A 19,854-nucleotide genomic window follows, 5' to 3' on the forward strand; every position below is an offset into this window, starting at 1 on the left:
AGTTTTGGTTGCTCCACACCCAGTTCTGAAGAAACAAACTCTCTGCAGCATTATTCGCATACTATAAATTCTGTCGTGAGGACTACTGGCATTATGTAGGAAAAAAAAACATTCTCAACCCTCTGTCTTGATATTTCACTGAGGCACCACTCAGATACTAGTTTACTGTTAATTTCTTGCTTTTAAAGCAATATTAATGCAAATTAATATATATTTACAGTGATGTTGTACAGGATTTCCATTTATCATACCTACACTTATAAACATAGAGAAAAGCAATGAGTTATTATAAAGGGGTATTATAATGAAATTATATTTGATCCTATTGTTTATTATGGGTTTCCTTGTTGTCTTGGCAATGGGGGTTGTAGCTACCAGTGAGGACAGTGAGGTCATGTCCTCAACATTTCTTTCTGCATGTTTGGGGAATTCAAATAGTTCTACAATCGTAAAGAAAAAAAAAAACACTTCTGATGGACACAGAACATGCTGTCAGAGACTTAGACTGCTGGAGAACCTCGACTAAGCTCCTCTCCTCTTGTCTCCCTTTCCATTCATATGCCTTCATTCTTTGTCATACTGTGTTTTCTTTCTCCTCTAGTTGTGTTTCCTCCTCTCTGTCTCCCTCTACCTGGTCCTTTCTGCAAGTATCCTCTGCCTTGGGGCTGTATGTTTCCACAGTGCAGTTACTGGCCCTAATATCCTGCCTGGTACAGTTACTTGTCTGCAGATTGTTGCTCTTTTATCTCTCCATTCTCCTCAGCGGGTCGAGGCAGTTGGCCACTCACTAGTTCTGCTCGAGTTTCTTCTTCTGTTATGTTTTTCCTCTCCGTTGTTGCCTAGTGTTTGCTCAAGTGGGATTTGTTGGAGTTTCCATATAATCCTGTAAGGTGTTAAATTCACTTTGTAAAATAAAGAGATGTTTGCTGTTGGTATGTGGCGTTATAAAAATAAACTGAATTGAAGTGAATTAATGCCACAATTTTTAAACTTAACCTACTTACATTTACCTATAAGTCAACAAAGAATAAAACAAACATGTGCATCTTCACCTGAACTATATTTCTGGTGATAATGTTAATGGAAACATTCTTTAACTACTTGCCTGAAAGGTAACTGCACTTTAAATCTATTAAAATAAGCCTAAAAGTGATACAGACAATAAGTCCAGGAGCACAAACATTAGCACAAATATTTAACATAATAATCACGTGGTATTGAGATGTTAAAGTCATTTCAACAAACAATTATATCCTTTTAAACACAAGTAAACCTGGTTTAAGATTCAATGAAGACAATCAAAAGTAAACAACTGAACAACTGCTGCTGGGTAGATCATGTGACCTGTGGTTAATAATAACTTTATTTCACAGGTGGCAGTGTTTCTTCTCTTGTCTCTCTGTTGCACTGCTTGGGCTTGAATTTAAATAAATCTCATGAGACTACTTTTAATAGAACGTTTCTGTCTCTCCTCCTACTTGATTTTGAAATCTGACAAACTTCCTGACAGAAAAATGCAAATAGTGAGAAAACAACTTCATGAAAATAAAAGGCATTAAAGAGAGTAGGCCAGGACTGTTCAGCGAGAGGGAGAAAGAGGAAGTGCAATGTTTGTCAGGCTAGTATGAGTCACTTGGTGACTTCTTCTGCGAAATTAGAGACACTTGGTCTTGAAACTGAAAAAAAAAACATATGCAAATAAATTATTGGGAAAATGTTCACATGTTTACGATTAACTAAGACACATTTTAATGGCACATGTGAACACATGTGAGCACATTATATTATAAAATGCTAATCTGCAGCTCGTACAGAAAGCAAAAGCTGCAACACATGGTACAAATCAACCGTCACCTGAGGCGCCCTTCAAAACAAAATCGGTTATCCTTATGAAAAAACTTTGGATTCTTAGGTAAAGAAACCGAAACATGTGCATGAGTGTGAATATCCAGCACTGGAGCTGGATATTCTGTAAATGCAACCTGCAGTTTGTTTCAAATGTTCATTTTGAGGTAAATGTCTGGTCCACCAGATGGAGGCGTTGTATAGTTAAATTCACACGACATAAGATGCCGTTTATTTCCTGGATTAGCCATTCTGCTCTCAGGCCAGAACCTTAACAGCAACTTAATTTCTTTACTGTTGCTCATTTTTGTTGATCACAATGACTCAACCAACAGATGTTTTATCCGGATCCCAGCCAGAAAGTAAGTTTGTTTGTTTAAATTTCATCATTTGACAGCTTTAGTCAGACAATAGGAAAGTTCACATTGTGCTCATCCTCATTCATTCTAGAGCTTCAGCCAGAAGATTTCAGGGAGCACGGTCTGGTTCTTAAACTCGACATACTTTTGATAAAACCACCGTTTTAGAAGAGAGAATTGTGTTCATGTTTTTGCTGCTGAAATCTTGTCAGTAACAGAAAAAACAATTCAATCGTATTCAATCATACAACTCATGCTGCTTCTAGTTCTGCTTCTCATTTCCACACGGAGTTGTAGTGTTGCTGTTATGCATTGTTATATACCTGCTATATATTTTAATCGTTATTACTAATAACAGTAGTAGTATTTTCATCATGTGAAGACATTTTTTAAGGTAACTGCAATGAATAATACACAAAGAGCAGAATTTGGCTTGTTTGCAATTTTATTTAAATGATCGATTTTAAAAGTACCTGTTTTGTAAATGAAGACATTTATTAGTAAGTTAACTGTGTTATATTTTACACTTTAAGGTTGCCAGGGCTGTCACACCCAGGAGAGTGGGTATGTTTTGCTCTTTTCTTATAATTTTATGAGATCAGTGTCATAGTCATGTCATGCACAGTTAAAACAGTGATGGCGGAGCCATTTTGATTTTAGCTTCTTCCTGGTCTTGTTCACATTTATGAAGCTAAACTATGATAATTTCTTTTCATTGAATAAATTAATAAAGAAAACAGGGAGTTTTTGTAGTTTGTAAGGAAAGCATTATTTTTTTTATATTCCAGAGAGGATGGCCTCTCTTCAAACATGAAGCATAAGTTCAGTGACAGCTACACTGAAAATGTTTTGCCTGAAGAAGACCAAGGCAGCTTCGTGAGACCCATTCCTAAGGAGGAAAAAATAATGACACGCCCAGTGGTGCCTGCACAACCATGTTCAAATGCTGAAAACCCGTCCATGATGCCTGAGCCACACTCTGTTTTTGCTGAGGAGAGTTTATTAAACCCGATTACTTCAGCTGTGGTTTCAAAGATGACATTTCCACCAGCCACGCCGATAGCTGTGCCAGAAGAAGGCCTGGAGGTGGAAACACTTAACACTTTACCAGGATCAACAGCCATTACAGAAAAACAGCCAGACATAGAATTAGCAGAAGGTAAATGCATGGTGAAGACTGACATGGACTCCGTGGGAAACTTAGCAGAAACAAAAGTTCCAACACTGGTTCGTGGAAAAAGGAGAAACAACAGGAAAAGGACTGGAGGGAAGAAATTGAAATGTAATTACATTTTAATCCATATTATTTTCAAATAGTCGCTAATGCACTTATAGAACATATTAATATTAATGTTATATTTATATATCAAATATATATGTATATATTAATTATCAGAGATGAGTACATCTATGTATGCAACAACATTTAAGAAATATACACAGTCTAGTGCAATTCAATCCAACAGCTCTGCCACAGGCTCAAGTGTATAGTTAATTTTTTTGATTTATATAAATTAAAATGTGGATTTACTTGCATGTTTATTACAAAGATTAAGGCTAACTTAAATTAATATGCATTTGTCCTGAATTTTTATTCAGAACACAGCATATTAGAAACACCTCTGAACATAATACAGACTGGTGGAACATAAAAACCATGACCTCTGTGCTAAAACAGATAATTTAATGACTAAATCGTAGAACAACATAAAAACCTGAGACAGACAACATAAAATCAGACTTGGCACAACAACTACGTTTTAAATTGTCTAGATACTCCTAATTAAGTGGCAACTAAGTGTATAATTCCTGCATGACATTATTCCTATATCTCATTTAGAGTCTGTAGTAAATAATACCATCTTTGGAATTAATAATATTTCTACATCCTGAAGAAAATATATTTTTTAATTATTGGCATAATGATACATTTTTCTTTGTATTTCCAGTGTACCTTCAGTTCTGCTTGGCATCATTTGTAATCTTTGCTCCTGTTTCTGAGGGATCTGCTCTCAATCAAAAAGGTACATAGCAAAAAGTGAACCTTCTTCATACAACACGGTGCATATGTTTAATTAGATATGAGCTAATATAACTTTTTACTGTAATGAAAGTACTGTAATACACTATATATTCTATTTATTTATTTTTTATTACAGGGGCTCAACCTGCAGGAGACCAAAGACATTTTATTTTAAATTATAAACATAGCAGGATTTTTTTAAAGCTCTGAAATGTATATTACATGTTCTGTTGGGAGCTCTTTAGTTCTTCTCATCCAGGTTTTTTCTTTTGACTGCAGTGCGGTGCTTTACCTGCATGGACAAGGAAAGATGCCCAAAGCTGATGAACATATTTGGACCTAACGACACTCGTCTGTACTTCAAAGAACACGAACGAGCGTTTCCGGAATGCTCTGAGGTGTCCACACCTCCTCCTAATACTTGTGATGTGTGCAGTCACCAGTCCCACATCACCATCATCTGCCCAGTGGACACGTCGAAATTTGAGGCGGAAACTAGCAATGGATTACAGATCAGAAACATATCTGCACAAGGTGAGACAACGTTTTTTCCAATACTGAGGCTAAGTGTAACCGTTTCAAAGACAATAACTGAACAGGTCTGAACAGGTCTGTGTAAAACGGTACTTCTGCTCTCATACAATTTAATTTACATCTTATGTCATAATATGGTGATTTCTGTGTTTTTAATCTATAAGGTGATTCTCATCTGGCCAGTTTATACTGTACACTCAACTACCAGTTTGTGTACCAGTGCATGTGACTAAAAGTAATGCAGTCAAACACAACAGTCTTGCAATAAAGCCTAACTTCATGAAAATTATAATGCTCTGTTTTAAAGCTGCTTACATGTAGTGAGTTATCCAGTCATGTGCTTCTATTATTTTGTTCAATCAATAATATCAATGGGGCTAAATAAGTAACATTAACAGCTCTATTGATACTTCTTCATGTATGTATAATAAAGTACAAGTACAGTTGACACAGGACCTGTCTAAAACCATTTCAGCAAAAACTCAACCTTTATGAAGGGAAATTAATACATGATACATATTATTACTGTATTATATATTATAATTACACTATTACTCCCACAAACAAAAATATTTAACTGTGCTTACCTGTATTTTTTATAAACCCTTTTATTGTGTAAATTCATTAATAATTATATTAATAATAATTCCTATAAAAATTAATTCAGACATTCATCATATGGTTCTGTGGAGGCACTGATACTATTTTATTTATTTACTTTTACTTTAGATAAACAGCAGCAGCCCTGTAGCTGTGCTCCCACTAAGCTGATTTCCAGCCTTGGTTAGTATTTATTGTAATCACTGGATGTTATTCACTTCTGATGTACCACCTATACCGTGCTAAATTTCTTTGTCTTGACTCAACATGGCATTATTGCATTTTCGTGTTTCAGGTTTCCTTTTGATCGTGATGGTACCTATGGTGATTTAGTGTAAGTGTGACTCAGTATGGTCACTAATTACACACTTCACACTTTCAACATGTTTTTTCGAGTCACACAACTCGCTCAAACCAGATTTTGTATGACTCCTTGTGAAAATTATGAAATTGTAGAAGAATAATGGGTCAAAAAATTATATGGTTACACTTCATTGTATTGTTTCCTGTAAGTGCTGCCACAAATGCATCATGACCTTTTTTAACACTAAATTATTCATACTTCCCTAAACTCATTTGATGCAAACTCCTAGTTACTTTAAAATATTAGTTTCAAATATTATTTCCAGAAAATACAGGTGTGAACTGGTTGTCCAACCTCTGAATTGTGAATATATTTATTTTTTAAATATAATATACTTTCCCCCCTTTTTTTTTAAACAGGATGACAAATTGCTCAACAGTGATGACCACTGCAGGAGCAAGAAAGGGACAGCAGAGGCCAGTGTCTTGCTAAGCATTTCATAAAGCTTTTTACATTATAGCTATTTCTTTGTATTTGTATTACATATGAAAACAGCTTAATAGTACACAGTACTTTCATTGTATAGTCATTAAGACTATTGTTATTATGGTAAAAAGTTTAGAACTTTTCCTTATTAGGTTAATAATTAACAGCTTTAACTTATAAAATGCCAGGTGAAAATAAAAAAAACATCACAATATCTGAATGCCTGAGCTGAAAAAACAAAGTTGTTTTTTGTCTGTTTAACACTCAAACTCAGCGTATTGAGCTTGCTATTACGCAATGAAGCAGAAAATGCTCACAACTGTGTAAGACTGTTGGTCTTAAAAATGTATTATGTTTATTTACCTATCACTTTGATATGAATCATATTTGCTTTCTGCCACATTGGCCTTATCATGTAGGCTACCCGCTGTCCTTATTAAAATGTTGTTTTAAACAACAATGATTGTGTTATAATTTACTACACATACTGGGAAATAATAATATATAATGTTATAATATAATAATGTTATTAGTTATTTTGGTCTCGACATGACGAAACAACAATTAATGCTAAATCGTAAAATTCTTATAAATCAATGTTGAAATTGTTGAGAATTGTATGTTAGTTTTAGTTTTAGTTTTAGTGAATAGCAACTGAAAGTACTCAGATCAAACTAAACTATTAAAACCACAGTCCTGCATGAGTTTACTCAAAGACCAGCAGTTGATTCACTGGCGACTGTTAATGCAAAATAGCGCATTTCACAATTATAGTTATACTTGATAATAATTCACGCATTCATTTGTAAGTAGCTGCTGGTAAAGGTTAAACTCTACTGTTAAAACTTATAAAAACTAATAATAATAATAATAATAATTAGTTGGCGATTCAATTTCAATATGTAAAGAATGAATACATTTGATGGGATTAAAAAGCAGAATATTTGTCTGTAAAATGCAGAGTGGACTTTACGACAGGATCAAATTGAGGTATCAAAAGTACTAATAGTAAATACAGCCTAATTAATTATTTACCACTGTCGGATTAAAATAATTTGTGAATTTGTAATTATGCGCGATAAGTAGGAAAAAGGAGTAAAACAGCAAAATCTCACCTGTGCAGGATCTGTTGTTAGTTACAGCAGAACACACACACACACACACACACACACACACACACACACACACACAGTTGAACATTAACTAACACTGACCTGACACTGCTGTCACTGTCTGGCTCGTACCAACTAGGAGGTGAGTACAAATATTGGGTCAAATTTAAAATTCCCATCTCAGTAAAAGTTTTTTTTCTTTCAAATAATTTTCTTCTCTCACTTCCCTGTTTTTATTTGAACGATTTCATCTTCAAAAAATAAAAACAAACTAACAAAGAGAAGCAGACAAACAGAACAAACACACTCAGCCGCCCCCCCCGGTGTTTCGTTACCTGTGTGTGGACGCTCACCTGTTGGCTGCGCGGCTGACGTCAGCGCGCTCAGGTAGCTGCTCCCTTCACCTCCAACGTACAACGTACGAAGACACAAAATGGAGCTGAGGCTACCTGGCTGAAGGAAACCTCGAGTGGCGCTCAATGTTAGGCACAGCTTGACCATTTTGTTCGTGTGTTTGATCGATTATTTAGAGTAACATCGACTGGGACGTCGAGGAGAGACGAGTGAACATGTTTTGGAGGCTGGTAATGGCGGCTCTGGTGGCAGCAGGTAAGCTGGCCTGTTTTTCTGCGACAGGGTGGGCCCTCTTCCGTGAACAGCCTCCTGTTGCTGTTGTAGCTGCTTCACTGTTTTGCTCGTATTGACCCAGTTTTCTCGGCTCTGTACATGAATGTAAAACGTGATTTAGTTGCAAAGTTGTTTTAAATTATTAGATTTTTGATGTGAGCGATGGGGAAATGTGGCGTAGGAGACACTCAGGGGCTGGACTAAAACATTCATGGCGTCATTTTAGTTCAGTTCAGTTTCTTTCAGAAGTTCCACAAATTACAGTCCTCAAATGGCATAAAATTACTAAAACAGGGCCTCGGGAAGTACAGACAAGCACTTCTGTCATGATTTACTGAACAGGGCCCAGCATTCAGATAAAGTAGACATGGAACAACTTAAAACAAAATACACTTTGGTTTGTGGTCCAGTACAGTCCCACTCCAATTTCTGTGATTATGTTTAAACAAAATCTTCAAAGATTAAATTGCTGACAAAGTTGTGTTTCTGTTTAATCCAACGATGTTTATATATTTTACTAAATATAAAAATTCTGTACATACTGTGCTGTGTCGGGGCTTTTACAATTAGCAGTGTGAAACTAAAGTTAATGTCACTGCAGCCACAGTAACTATTGAGCATCTCTCATCTGTATTTTTATTACTCCTGCTAATTCCATGAGTAGACCAACACCTCCTATATTCACTGTGTATAGTCTGTTGTTAATTAATCCGGCTTGCTCAGAGAGGAATGAGACAGTATCTGGATGACAAGCATCCAGCGAGCAGGAAACCATAAATGATCCCAATTTACTTCACTGTTATGATCAGACTGAAAACACAGAGCCTTTCTGTGGTGACTCATTGCACCCACTCTCAGTGATACTGGCTGTGAAGAAACAGTGTTTGTTATATACCACACCCCAAGGCCATTGCACACCAGCCTGAAACCATAGCCAGCGAACAACACTTACTAAACATACTAATAACAATCATTGCCATTTACCACTCCATGTTGATTTATCTTATTAATTTGTTATTATTTTTTATTTCTTTCCAGAAACCACCATGGCCATCACAGTCCAGTGCCCCACCAAGAGATACGTTGTCATCCTCTTCCAGCCCGTCACCCTCACCTGTAACTATCAGACAACTGCAACCCAGCCTCCCGTTATTACATGGAGGTACAAATCATATTGCCAGGACCCCATCCAGGCTGCTCTGAATCCCAGCAGCACGAGCAACATCATAGCGCAAAGCAACCCCAACTACAACCCCAACATCGAGTGTGCCGACAGCCAGAGGACAGTACGCATAGTGGCCTCCAAGCAAGGCACTGCGATTACGCTGGGCACAGACTACCAGGCTCGCAAGATCAGCATTGTAAATGGTGAGTTGATCCCAAAATGATGCTCTGTATGGATAAATATTATAGATTTGTGTGATATACTTGACAGCTAAAATTGAATATAAAAATAATTGTAGTCTAAATTATGCCATGAACATGAAGTAAAAGTTATTTAACAATTATACAACAGAGCTGGAAGCGGACTTGATAATCATTTTTCAAGCACTAAACACCAATTATGTTGGAAGTAGTCGCTTTATTTGAATTGTAACATCATATTAGTGATCTAGTGTAGTGATGATATAGTTTCCAGACATAATTTAAATCTATTCAATAATTTTATTTTTTCAGTTTGAACTTAAAATTAAAATCTATTTATGTAAATCTGTCTCTCACCTAGCACACACTTCAGACCAAAAACAGAGATTTTATGCCAACCTTTGTTCACTACAACATGAAAACCACCTGTTGAATTTAATGTTTTGTCTGATGAGCGTATGTGTCTTCTTGGGTTGGACCGACAGTGACTGTCACTCATTTGAATTTCTGTGTACTTCTGCTTTTTAGACTGAAGAGCCTGAGTATGTCAATGTTGTATTGATGTTAGGATGGATGCTAAAAGCTAAATATGATTTATCAAGATCAGTAGGAAAAATCGATGTTCGGTTAAATGAAATAACTAATATTTTATGCAGTTATCATCAAAATTAACACAGAAGCAGAACACCACTCATCAAACGTGTTTTTATGACAGGCCTGTATGTGACTAAGTGTACTGAACACCCTGCTAAACACTTAAATCATTGTTACCAACAAGAAAAGAATGAAGTGGAGGTCAGAATGATGCTGATGTGCTGACCCTCTCCACAGCTGGGATGGATAGGTGGTTACTGTAGACTTTTAGGGGTTAGTGTTAGAGGTTACCCCTTCTGCTACTCATCACACACACACATACACACACACACACACACACACACACACACACACAGAAATACCCCCTTCCTCCCACTTGTTTCTTCTGCAGCTGTGTGACCTTTGCAGGCGTCTGAGAGCCTTCTCCCATCGGTGCTCGTCTTTGCATGATTTTGAGGCCTGATTCTCCAACACCCTCGGGTTCAGTAGTCTCTTCAAGAAATGACAAATAATGTGCAGAGAGGGATTAAAAGAAACGGTATGAAGAGAATAAAAAAGGGGAAACACGGTGATCAGTGTGTGAAACTATGTCTAATGAACTTACACTTATAAGATCTTTCTTTACTGTAGTCACTTTAAAATAAACCTGTGGATCACATGTTTCTCACAGATGCAGACCTAAATATTGCACAGACTGCATGGGGGGACAGCGGCGTCTACGTCTGTTCTGTCGTGTCATCACAAGACCTTTCAGGAAATGGCGAAGACTACACAGAGCTAATTGTGCTTGGTAAGTAACATATACTGTACAGTCACATTCTGACGCACATAAACACAGTATTTGCTTCTTCTTTTCCTCTGGTTTCTTCCGCTCTCTTTACGCTCATCCTCCTATATGCACATGACTGCACATAAGGTAATAAAATATTGGAAATGTGCCAGATGAAGTCGGTGTGAAATTGAGCTGCATGTGTCTCATGAGCTAGTGTGTGGGCGCATTTTGGAGTTAAAAGTGAGGAGACCGGCCACCAGCCACATTCTGTCCCCCCGTCTTTGAGTCTTCACTTGTAGGCAGAGAAATTAAACCGATACCGCGGGGCACTTTAAAGTAATTGTGGCTTTATCTTTCTTTCACAGAGAGAAAGTCAAATACTACTGACCTCCTGCCTGGCATTGACTTACTGGTTATGGAAGGTAGTACAAGCCCCTTGATAAAGCTTGTAGTCATATCTCTCAGTAGATTGTGAGGTTTAGTTGTTAATTTCCTAGACGTATCTTCAGCTTCTGTGCTTGAGGTTTTTTGAAGTTGTGTGTTGTAAATGGTTCTTAAATGTATTTTCCTTTAGTTGTTTTTTTTTTGTGTTAATGTTCTTGTAGTTTTTATGTGTGAATGTATATATGGTTATCTTTGTGATGGGCCCCAGGACAATTAGCCAGTACACAGGCTGGTGCTAATGAATATCTTAATGAGAGACAGAATAAAAAAATCTTCCTAAACAGAATTCAGTTAGGCCTCAGTTAGGCCCATTATAGTCAGTGGTTTCCTGCTAAGGCCTTACTCTGAATACCCAGAACCCATGACTCATCTTGAAAACGAGCTCCTTTCTTTAAAGCTACAAACATCCTGTTTTAAAATTAAAAAACAGAACACCATATACTAGAAGACGTTCATTTACATCCAGCTGTTCAGCCAGTGTGGATTACATCTTTATCATTCCCTCCTTCACACCCTCGTTATCTGCTTCAGTTTCTCTTTCTTCAGTATGGCTAAATTTCCATGTATGACTTTCACTGGCGAGTGCAGCTAGTGTGCCACTGCCTGGTTGCAACAAAAGGGCATTCAGCACACATTTCCTCATCAGTGAACAACATGGCCACATAATGTCTTTCTCTGTACTTTGCTTATTCATTTTCCATTTCAGACAATTCATTTGAACATATAAACAAAAACCTCTTCTTTCTCATTGCTATTTTTGTTTTTTCAGCAGCCTGTGCCTGAACTAGCTTTTACTGTAATTGTGCCAGGAACAAACCAGCTTTACTGGTTTGACAAAACATTAAAAAATATCAAAATTACAACTGTGATCGATTCAGGCAGTAACCATGTTTATCTAATTATCCAGTTTGTTTACATTTATAAATGAGCAGCACCCAAGTTTTAACTGTGTTGTTTAGACTGACTTGGTCACTAAACAAACTTGATACTGTAAATATTTGGTATAAATGCATCTAATGCTCCCCCTTCTGGCCCACACAGACTGGCTCCTGGTTGTTTTGGTGGTTATTGGCTTCCTGTTGCTGCTGCTCATGATTGGGATCTGCTGGTGCCAGTGCTGTCCACATACCTGCTGCTGCTACGTCAGCTGCCCCTGTTGCCCTGAGCGCTGCTGCTGCCCACGAGCATGTAAGTACCACAAGTATAGTCACAGGAACTGCACTTGTAGTCTTTGTTTTACTGCATTCATCTGTATTTATTTACAGTGAGTACTGCTTCACAAAAAAGTGTTGAGGATTCTATAACCTATCATACCTTTGATGTATGAAACAAGTGGCTAAGATCTCTTTCCTAAGAGGGATTTGATTACAGCATTGTAATAAATAGATAATATTAGATAGATAAATTATTCAGTCCTGTGATGTTGTGAACACCAGTTTCGAATTTGAAAAGAGGAAACTCCAGAACTATACAGTGACTGAAGTGTTGGTATACATAGTAGTTCTCGTTGTTATGAGTTGTTCTAGCCTCCAGTGAGGACATTTGTGTGACGAGGATATTTGTTATGTCATCTGGTTTTATGGTCATATTCTTACATTAATGCTTACACATAACTGACATGATTGAAGATGAGGTGTTAGTGCAGTATGATTATAGCGTTTGACATAAATGTTTCAACACCATGCACATTTTGTAATGACACAAAGTAGTTTAGTGTGTTTTTTTACTGTCTCTACTGTATTGGTGCTATTTTTAAACTAATTCTAGCTGTGTACTGTAAAAAAGTTAATCATGAATAGTTATTGACCTTCAACAGTTGCTGTTTTACTTTTGTCCCTGCAAACAATGAAATAAAGGGTTGGTTTAAAGTTTGTGTTCCACACAGTTACACTTTTGTATTACTTTCCACTGCAAGTAAATTTCTTCTATTATTTAACAGTGTATGAAGCAGGAAAAGCGGTGAAGAAAGGTGTGCCTAGTCATTATGCTGCCACCCTCTACGCTCCCAGTATGTATGGCCAGCCAGTATATGGTGGCTCAGTAATGAACCAGCCTGTCATGCCCCTGCTTCCCATACCCAACGGCGCTGGACCCCCACCTCCACATAATGGTTATGGTCGTGACTATGATGGCGCCAGCTCAGGTGATGGTTGCTTACCTTAAAATCAATCTTAAAATCATCTTACTGTAGGTTATTTTATATATGATTAAAGAACAACTGATGATTATTATCTGTAGCAGCTCTCACAATTCATTTGCTTCACAAGTTCCCTTTAACTAATTTGCAAATTTGTCTCTGTGCAGTTGGACAGGGTTCCCAGGTGCCTTTGCTGCATGAACAAGACGGTGGAGGGGACCACAGTGAGTAAATGGAACGCACACTTTTGGAAGCCCAGTTTCTATATTTATGTGCTTGGGGAATTACGCACTGCAAAACCCATTGCCTAAGAGTGCAGTCGAGAGATCAAACCATCGCATGTTTCCACTTACTTGAAATGAGTTGTTCTGGCTGTTTGGCCTGTCAGCATTTTTATTTTTAGATTTTGTAGAAGTAACTAATATTCTTCATAGTGTTGTATATAATGTGCCTGCCTTGCATTTATATTACTCTACTCAAGCACAACACATTAATGACACCTACAAGTTGTTCAGATCTGTTATACAAGCTATTTACAGCTTAAAACTTAAAGAGCGAATGATTATTAGTAGTTTAAATATAATACCGATATATTTATGCTAAGTTAGTATTAATGCTTAACATTTTATTTATTATTGTGTTATTGCAGTAGATGAAATTAAATAGGTTAGTTGTTGGAAAGTCCCTTCACTTTGACAGCTGCTCTGTATGTAGGTTGTTGTCCAGTTTCATGCTGTGTTGCATTGTCAACTGTATTTTCTCATTTAAAATCACTGCAACTTTCATGACTGCCTTTCATTTATAAACACTTTGCTGTACAAAGAGACACATTACCCATCTGTCATGGTGCTCTGGAATATTGTTGATGACATAAATATCTCCAAGTGTTTCCGTCCTTTAAGTACCAGTAATTGCACAATGCTCACTCTGTTTACTGACAATCGTAACTTCGTCTGCAAATTTCCAAGAACCACTTTTTGGTGTGAAAGTCAAATGAATATACTCATCAACACGTTTTTACATTAAAGGCCCTATAACTAATAATCTGAAAAGACTATGCACTTGTCATACAAGAACTGAGAGACATGTCTTGTTTAATTTTTTAACCTAATATCTCAGAAAAGGTGTAAAATATTATTTATCTTTAATAAGTATAATATATTTGTACATGTATTTGAATTCAAAGACTAAGTGTTACCTGTGTGTGGTTGCAGAGGCTAAAGTCTTACTTTGTTCTTTTCTCCAGCTCGCAGTGGGTATCGTATTCAGGTGGATCCTGATGGGAATGCCACCCGTGCCATTTACTATATGGAGAGGGAGCTGGCCAAGTTGGACCCATCGAGACCTGCCAACTACAACCGCAGTGAGTGACTGATCTCTTCATGCTAATCTGGTCTAAAAGCATCAAGAGTTTGTGGCATCTATGAGTCATGCCTGTCCCTGGTTTACAATTCCTCCAAATAGATGTAAAGTCAATTCCTTTTGATTATTAAATAGTGTCCCACTTATCTCTCCTCTTTTCTTCCCTCAGTGGATAATATGACGGAAGTCAGTTCCCTACATGATAGTGATCCTCGAGGCCGTGGGGGTCGTTCCCAGCCGCCACCTTTGGCCACGGTTTATGACCGTGATGAAGCCATGAGCACCATCAGCAGCGTCTCTCAGCAAGGTCAGCGTCGTGATGACTACCCACGGCGTGGTGAGGGCTATATGGGAGATCGAGTACGTGCCCGCTCCATGGACAACCTTGATGACATTGGTCGCCGCTATGGCCGTGACGACTATCCACCCCACCGGCGGCCAGATGAACCCAGAGGCAGGAGAGGGTGAGTCTTAACTCCCTTAGCAACACCTGTGTCAAACCTTCGTCAACCAGTTTTGAAAATATTGGTGAGAAGTATAAAATTACACCTCCACCTGTGGTATTGTTTTTATTTTTCTTCAGAAAGCACAAAGCAAATGGTTTATTGCTTAAATATTTAAAGTATGTACCTCACTGAAGAAATCCATTAACAATAGATGTAAGAGCTTCATAGCAGAATATTTGAAAAAATTCAGCAAAAATTCAGTATGAGTTCGGGTAGGTTTAACCTCCCTTATCCTAGAATCACAGATTACAATAGATGTTACAGTAACGTACAGTAGATGCAGTTTCTCCATTGTTTGTATTTTCGGACACTGACATCAGTAACCTGCACTGCAAGTAAGAAAAGGCAGTGAATTATGTCTTAAATACACCAATATAACATACAAAGTCTTGGTGGAAAAAGGAAGAAACACCAGGCTAGATTAATGCGAACAACAAACTCTAGAAGTCTATAAATGGAGATAATTTATAGCGTGCCGGAAGTTTGCCACCCTGACACTCTGACCACACTACGCTACTGGTAAAACGTCTTGTAGAGATATGACTGAATCATTGTTTGGGAAGAACACACAACAGTACTTATGGTGTGAAAAGAAAACCACCTGCCACCACAACATCCCTAAATAATCTCATGATAACTTCAGGGTGGCTGTCCACAAGAAGAAGTTCAGAAGTAGCTGGGTGATGCAGCAGGACTATGAGAAAGTAAATCTACCACAAAATGACTTCAGAGACACAAGATTAAACCTTATAGAGTGGCCCAGTCAGAGCCCAGATCTGAACCAAGAAGAGAAGCTGTGGAATGAGATAGACAGACTACAGGAAAAGCTTTTTTGAGGTTATTGTCGCAAAAAGTGGTTCAACCAACAAAACAAAACAGTTTCACTTACTTTCTCCATTAACATCTTTCGTTGTATGTTTAATAGATCATAAAACATCATCATGTTTCAATAAAAACATAAAACATCATGATTGTTGGTGTTTTATGAGCTTAGAAATGTTTTGTTGTTTGGTATTTGTGATTTTGTTGGAAGTCGGAACACATTTCATGAGCAATTAATGCGGAAAACCCGGTAATTGAAATCACCTACTTTTTCTTGCAATTGTATTCATATTTACCCTCAGGCACAAATATTCTAGCACTGTCTCATCACAGTTGAGAGTTAAATAGAGTTAACCATATAGTTGAGTCTGTGTCCTGAGGGGTTTCCCCAATCAGTCTTAAAGGGGTTTTTTTGGTTTCTCAGAAGTCATTATAAAAAGACAAAAGGCAAAAAAAAAAAATAAAACTGAAAGACACATCCTTGTAATAATGATACAGTGATATGAAATATTTGTAATTTAATGTACTTTTGCTTTTCTCTGGTGAAATGAAAGAAAGGCATGCTTGACTTTCAATATCAAAATTACTAATAGCTCTAGATTTAAAGTCAGTTGGGCCTCTTGGTTTGTTACATGTCTTTATTGTGGTGAAAAGCTTCTGACAGTGACTGTCAAAATTTTCAGAACAGGACCACATATTGCCAGCATCACCCAATGTAGTGTGGTTTTATTTTAAAATATAACATATTATGACGTGTTTGGCAGGTGAATGACTTCGCAGTTGTTCATCACTGTGGAGCCTCAATGTCTCATTCAGTCATTTTGAATTGTGTTAACCTGACAAAGTAAAGAATGTCCTTTCCCTCCTAGCTGTAGACAAATTATAAAAAAACACAAACAACATTTGACAAATTAAGAGAAAAATAAAATAAAAAATAAAGATAAAACTACCAACTCTGGAAAAGAAATCTTTACACAAGCAGTATTTAAATGTGGAACCTTCAATATGTTGGGGAAACAACTCTCTGTTTTATTAGATTCTCAGAAATAAGCCACCCCTCAGTTGATGTTTGCAGTGGGTGGATGCACACGCTAAAGTGATACTTGTGGTTTTGGTTTGGGTGCACCTGAATTTCAGCTAAACTAAATGCCCGACAGTTATCACACTTCCTATGTGTGGTGTTTTGTGCTATTTGTGCAGGACAGAGCACTTGGTTTCTAATGTTTTTAGTCATCATTGCCCCAGCATAAACTAAAAATGGTGTCTTGATTACTTGAACAATAAACCTTAAAGATATTAACTTCAACAAATACACACCTAATTGTTTGCCCTTCTGAAAGAAATGAGCAGAACTTTGATCTAGAGTTAAAGTTCTGTCACCTCTCTAGTTCTCCGTTCACTAATGTAAGATGAGCACTGGGTTCCGGTCTTTTCCTTCTGTGCGGATTGTGTAACTTGGAAAAGAGGCCGTGCCTGAGTTTAAGCTGAACAACAGCCTCGTTTAAAACTGTAACACAGGAGTGAGAGTTAAGTTTAACATTGACTTGACTTCAACTCTGCAGAAGTGTATCTAGATTCCTGTTCATCTAAATGTGCAACTTTCTCTTTAGCTCGGATGACGAGTGGAGCAGCAGTGCCCGCAGTGGATACAATCGGGACTTTGATGACCGCAGACGTCGCGATTACTCCCCAGAGGATCGTCGGAGAGGAGATGGAGGAGGCTATGGAGGCCTTCCTGGAAGACGCAGCCGCAGCCGTGACGATCTGGTGGAGCTGGAGAGGGATCGCCGGCAGGGTGCCGCTTCCAGGGGTGGTCGAGACGATTATGACGACAGCTTCCTACGAGAGGCCATGGAAAGGAAGAAGATGGGTGAGCAGCAGAGGTCCCGCAGCAGGGAGCACCTGGACAGCGAGAGCGAGCGCTCAGATCGAGGGAGAGCACCTCGTGGGCCCCCACCACTTCCTGTGATCCCTCCTTCTGGGCACACTGGTCGCCGTGATGACTTTCCGCATCCTCCACCACCACCACCATACAGTGATGATGAAAGTGTACCATCTTCTAAGAAAAGCAACCTCCGTAAGGTGAGTAACAGATAAACTGTGCTCATTCAAATAGGTGTCGGCGTTTCAAGCTGAATTTAAGCTTGCTGTGTTTAACAGTAACAATATGTCTGATAACATCTTATATTTCACTTCATGCCAACACATTTCATGAAAAGATAAGATCATCTTCCAATGAACTTCTCCTTCTAAGAAGAGTTGCAAGGTTAGCCATAGCATAAAATCAAGCAACATGTACTTTGGCTGACACCTTCTTTGTTAAGAGTGATTTACCACAGACGGCACTAGATTTAAAGACTAACATGTATAACGTGTTTATTACTTCTCTTTTTTTCAATGAGGTGTGTTTTCATTAAGAAAATCACAAATTTGTCTCTAAAGTCTGACTGACCTAAAGATATAAGATCACATGAGAATTATGATTCTTTTGTCTTATAGAACGGAGCCGTGAGTCGGGAGAGCCTGGTCGTGTAACTGTGACGTGAGGAACCTGTCCAACCATGACGGTTTAATCCATCTAAAAGGAGCTTTTGCTTTCTGAGACTGTAAATATTAATCACACTGCTACTTGGCTGTGCTGATTTTTAATTTTTTTTATTTTTTATATTGCATACTATACCGAAAACGTACCACATATTGATGATGAATGTGTATGTATACCTTTAAAACGGGGAAGAGGTGCGCTGACGAATGTTCTGTGCCTTTTCATGTATAAAAGGTTGTGGCTGCCACAAGTGCCTTAGAGTGTACAGAATTGAACTTGTAGATGTAAAAGTCAAGTTGATAAATAATTCCTGGTAAATCGGAGCGTGTTCACACGTTGACATGTATTCCTTCTCTCATTAGTTTCAACTTTGACCTAGTTTAGCTTATTCGATAAAGTTACAGATGTAGATTTGTGAGGGTTTATGGGTGGTTTGGTTTTTACTTGTGAAAAAAAATCTTTTTATAAGAAAACCTGTGTTGCTTTTAGTTGTATTAGAGTGTGCTCATTCAGTGTATTTAGAAACCAAGTGAACAAAGTACCAGTCTCAGATAAAAAAAAAATCTACTACACTGTTTTATTTTTCTGATTCTTATTTCTGATTTGTTTTTTACACTAAATTTCAGTTTTAACCTACAGTGTATTGTGCAGCTGACCAGTAATTCACTCTAAAAATGCAAATGTATATTGTGATGTAATTAAACCTGATTTTACAATAAAGGTCTCCACTGACAAGCCATTTACTGAATTTGAGTTTCCGTGTTTACCACTAGATGACACCCTCACGTTAGTCTGTTATCTAATGGTACAGTGAACTGTTCTGTGCTTTGCAGAAATAATGTGTGTAAACCACTTGTCTAGATCTTGTGAAGTGTTATGAAGTGTGAAGCATTGTCCACTCAGATAGTAGTTACAGATTAAAGGTAAGAACACTGGATTTTTACTGACATTTCAGATGCTGTAACATGCATTTAGGATTCAAGCAGGAAAAGTGCTCACCTGTGTCACCTGAAAAGTAGGTGAAACATTATTGATTTCCTGATTAACTATTTAAAATGGTGCTAGTTGTTTTTTCTTTTTCAGGTTTCTCTGTCTCCCTTCGCTCTGCATGCACTGTGCTTTCTGATTCTAAGATGGTTACAGCGATTAAGGTTCGTGCTAATCATTTCTACCACCGGTTACCACCTTACATCAGCCGTGACAGTTGCTGCATGCACAAACTGAAATTGTTTCCATGTTTGGATTCTGTTTAGTCCGTATGAAACCAAACTTATCATTCTGCCAGCAATTGAATTTTCAGTATCAATTCAATGGTCACATTGAAAGGTTGTGTCAAAATGAAACCTTCAAGATTAGAGTACTGAAAAGGTTAGATAGCATGAGTGTTTGAATTAAACAGGAATCAGTGCGTTGCTTC

The 19,854-nt window shown here is 37.7% G+C and overlaps 2 protein-coding genes across 3 annotated transcripts; both read left to right on the forward strand.

Annotated features, from left to right (window-relative positions):
• The first annotated feature begins 2,034 nt into the window (after positions 1 to 2,034).
• On the forward strand, positions 2,035 to 7,510 carry LOC113169389. Its single transcript, XM_026370758.1, has 8 exons — positions 2,035 to 2,207; positions 2,738 to 2,768; positions 2,993 to 3,486; positions 4,154 to 4,228; positions 4,507 to 4,761; positions 5,491 to 5,544; positions 5,657 to 5,695; positions 6,085 to 7,510. Exons 1-7 carry the CDS (start codon positions 2,165 to 2,167, stop codon positions 5,692 to 5,694), a joined length of 990 nt encoding a protein of 329 aa, XP_026226543.1. The 5' UTR covers positions 2,035 to 2,164; the 3' UTR covers position 5,695; positions 6,085 to 7,510.
• A 162-nt stretch (positions 7,511 to 7,672) lies between these two features.
• Positions 7,673 to 19,176, forward strand: lsr (lipolysis stimulated lipoprotein receptor). 2 transcript variants are annotated; one of them, XM_026370754.1, is made up of 11 exons: positions 7,673 to 7,872; positions 8,929 to 9,258; positions 10,520 to 10,639; positions 10,987 to 11,043; positions 12,107 to 12,253; positions 13,005 to 13,208; positions 13,370 to 13,426; positions 14,449 to 14,565; positions 14,734 to 15,028; positions 17,503 to 17,974; positions 18,392 to 19,176. In XM_026370754.1, the coding sequence occupies exons 1-11, from the start codon at positions 7,833 to 7,835 to the stop codon at positions 18,425 to 18,427; spliced, it is 1,875 nt and encodes a 624-aa protein (XP_026226539.1). In that variant the 5' UTR covers positions 7,673 to 7,832; the 3' UTR covers positions 18,428 to 19,176. The 2 variants fall into 2 exon arrangements, with proteins under 2 accessions (XP_026226539.1, XP_026226540.1); XM_026370755.1 differs by lacking the exon at positions 10,987 to 11,043 and having other exon boundaries at positions 7,674 to 7,872.
• Positions 19,177 to 19,854: the final 678 nt, after the last annotated feature.

Source organism: Anabas testudineus, chromosome 16 (assembly GCF_900324465.2).
Source record: "Anabas testudineus chromosome 16, fAnaTes1.2, whole genome shotgun sequence".
NCBI classification, from domain to species: Eukaryota; Metazoa; Chordata; class Actinopteri; order Anabantiformes; family Anabantidae; genus Anabas; species Anabas testudineus.

Excerpts from the sequence above, each read along its gene's own strand:
- lsr (XM_026370754.1), top strand. The coding sequence starts at position 7,833 with ATGTTTTGGAGGCTGGTAATGGCGGCTCTGGTGGCAGCAG. Across the intron at positions 13,209-13,369 it reads CTATGATGGCGCCAGCTCAG|TTGGACAGGGTTCCCAGGTG; the intron begins GTGATGGTTGCT and ends GTCTCTGTGCAG. Across the intron at positions 14,566-14,733 it reads ACCTGCCAACTACAACCGCA|TGGATAATATGACGGAAGTC; the intron begins GTGAGTGACTGA and ends TTCTTCCCTCAG.
- LOC113169389 (XM_026370758.1), top strand. The coding sequence starts at position 2,165 with ATGACTCAACCAACAGATGTTTTATCCGGATCCCAGCCAGAAA. Across the intron at positions 3,487-4,153 it reads TGGAGGGAAGAAATTGAAAT|TGTACCTTCAGTTCTGCTTG; the intron begins GTAATTACATTT and ends TTGTATTTCCAG. Across the intron at positions 5,545-5,656 it reads TAAGCTGATTTCCAGCCTTG|GTTTCCTTTTGATCGTGATG; the intron begins GTTAGTATTTAT and ends TTCGTGTTTCAG.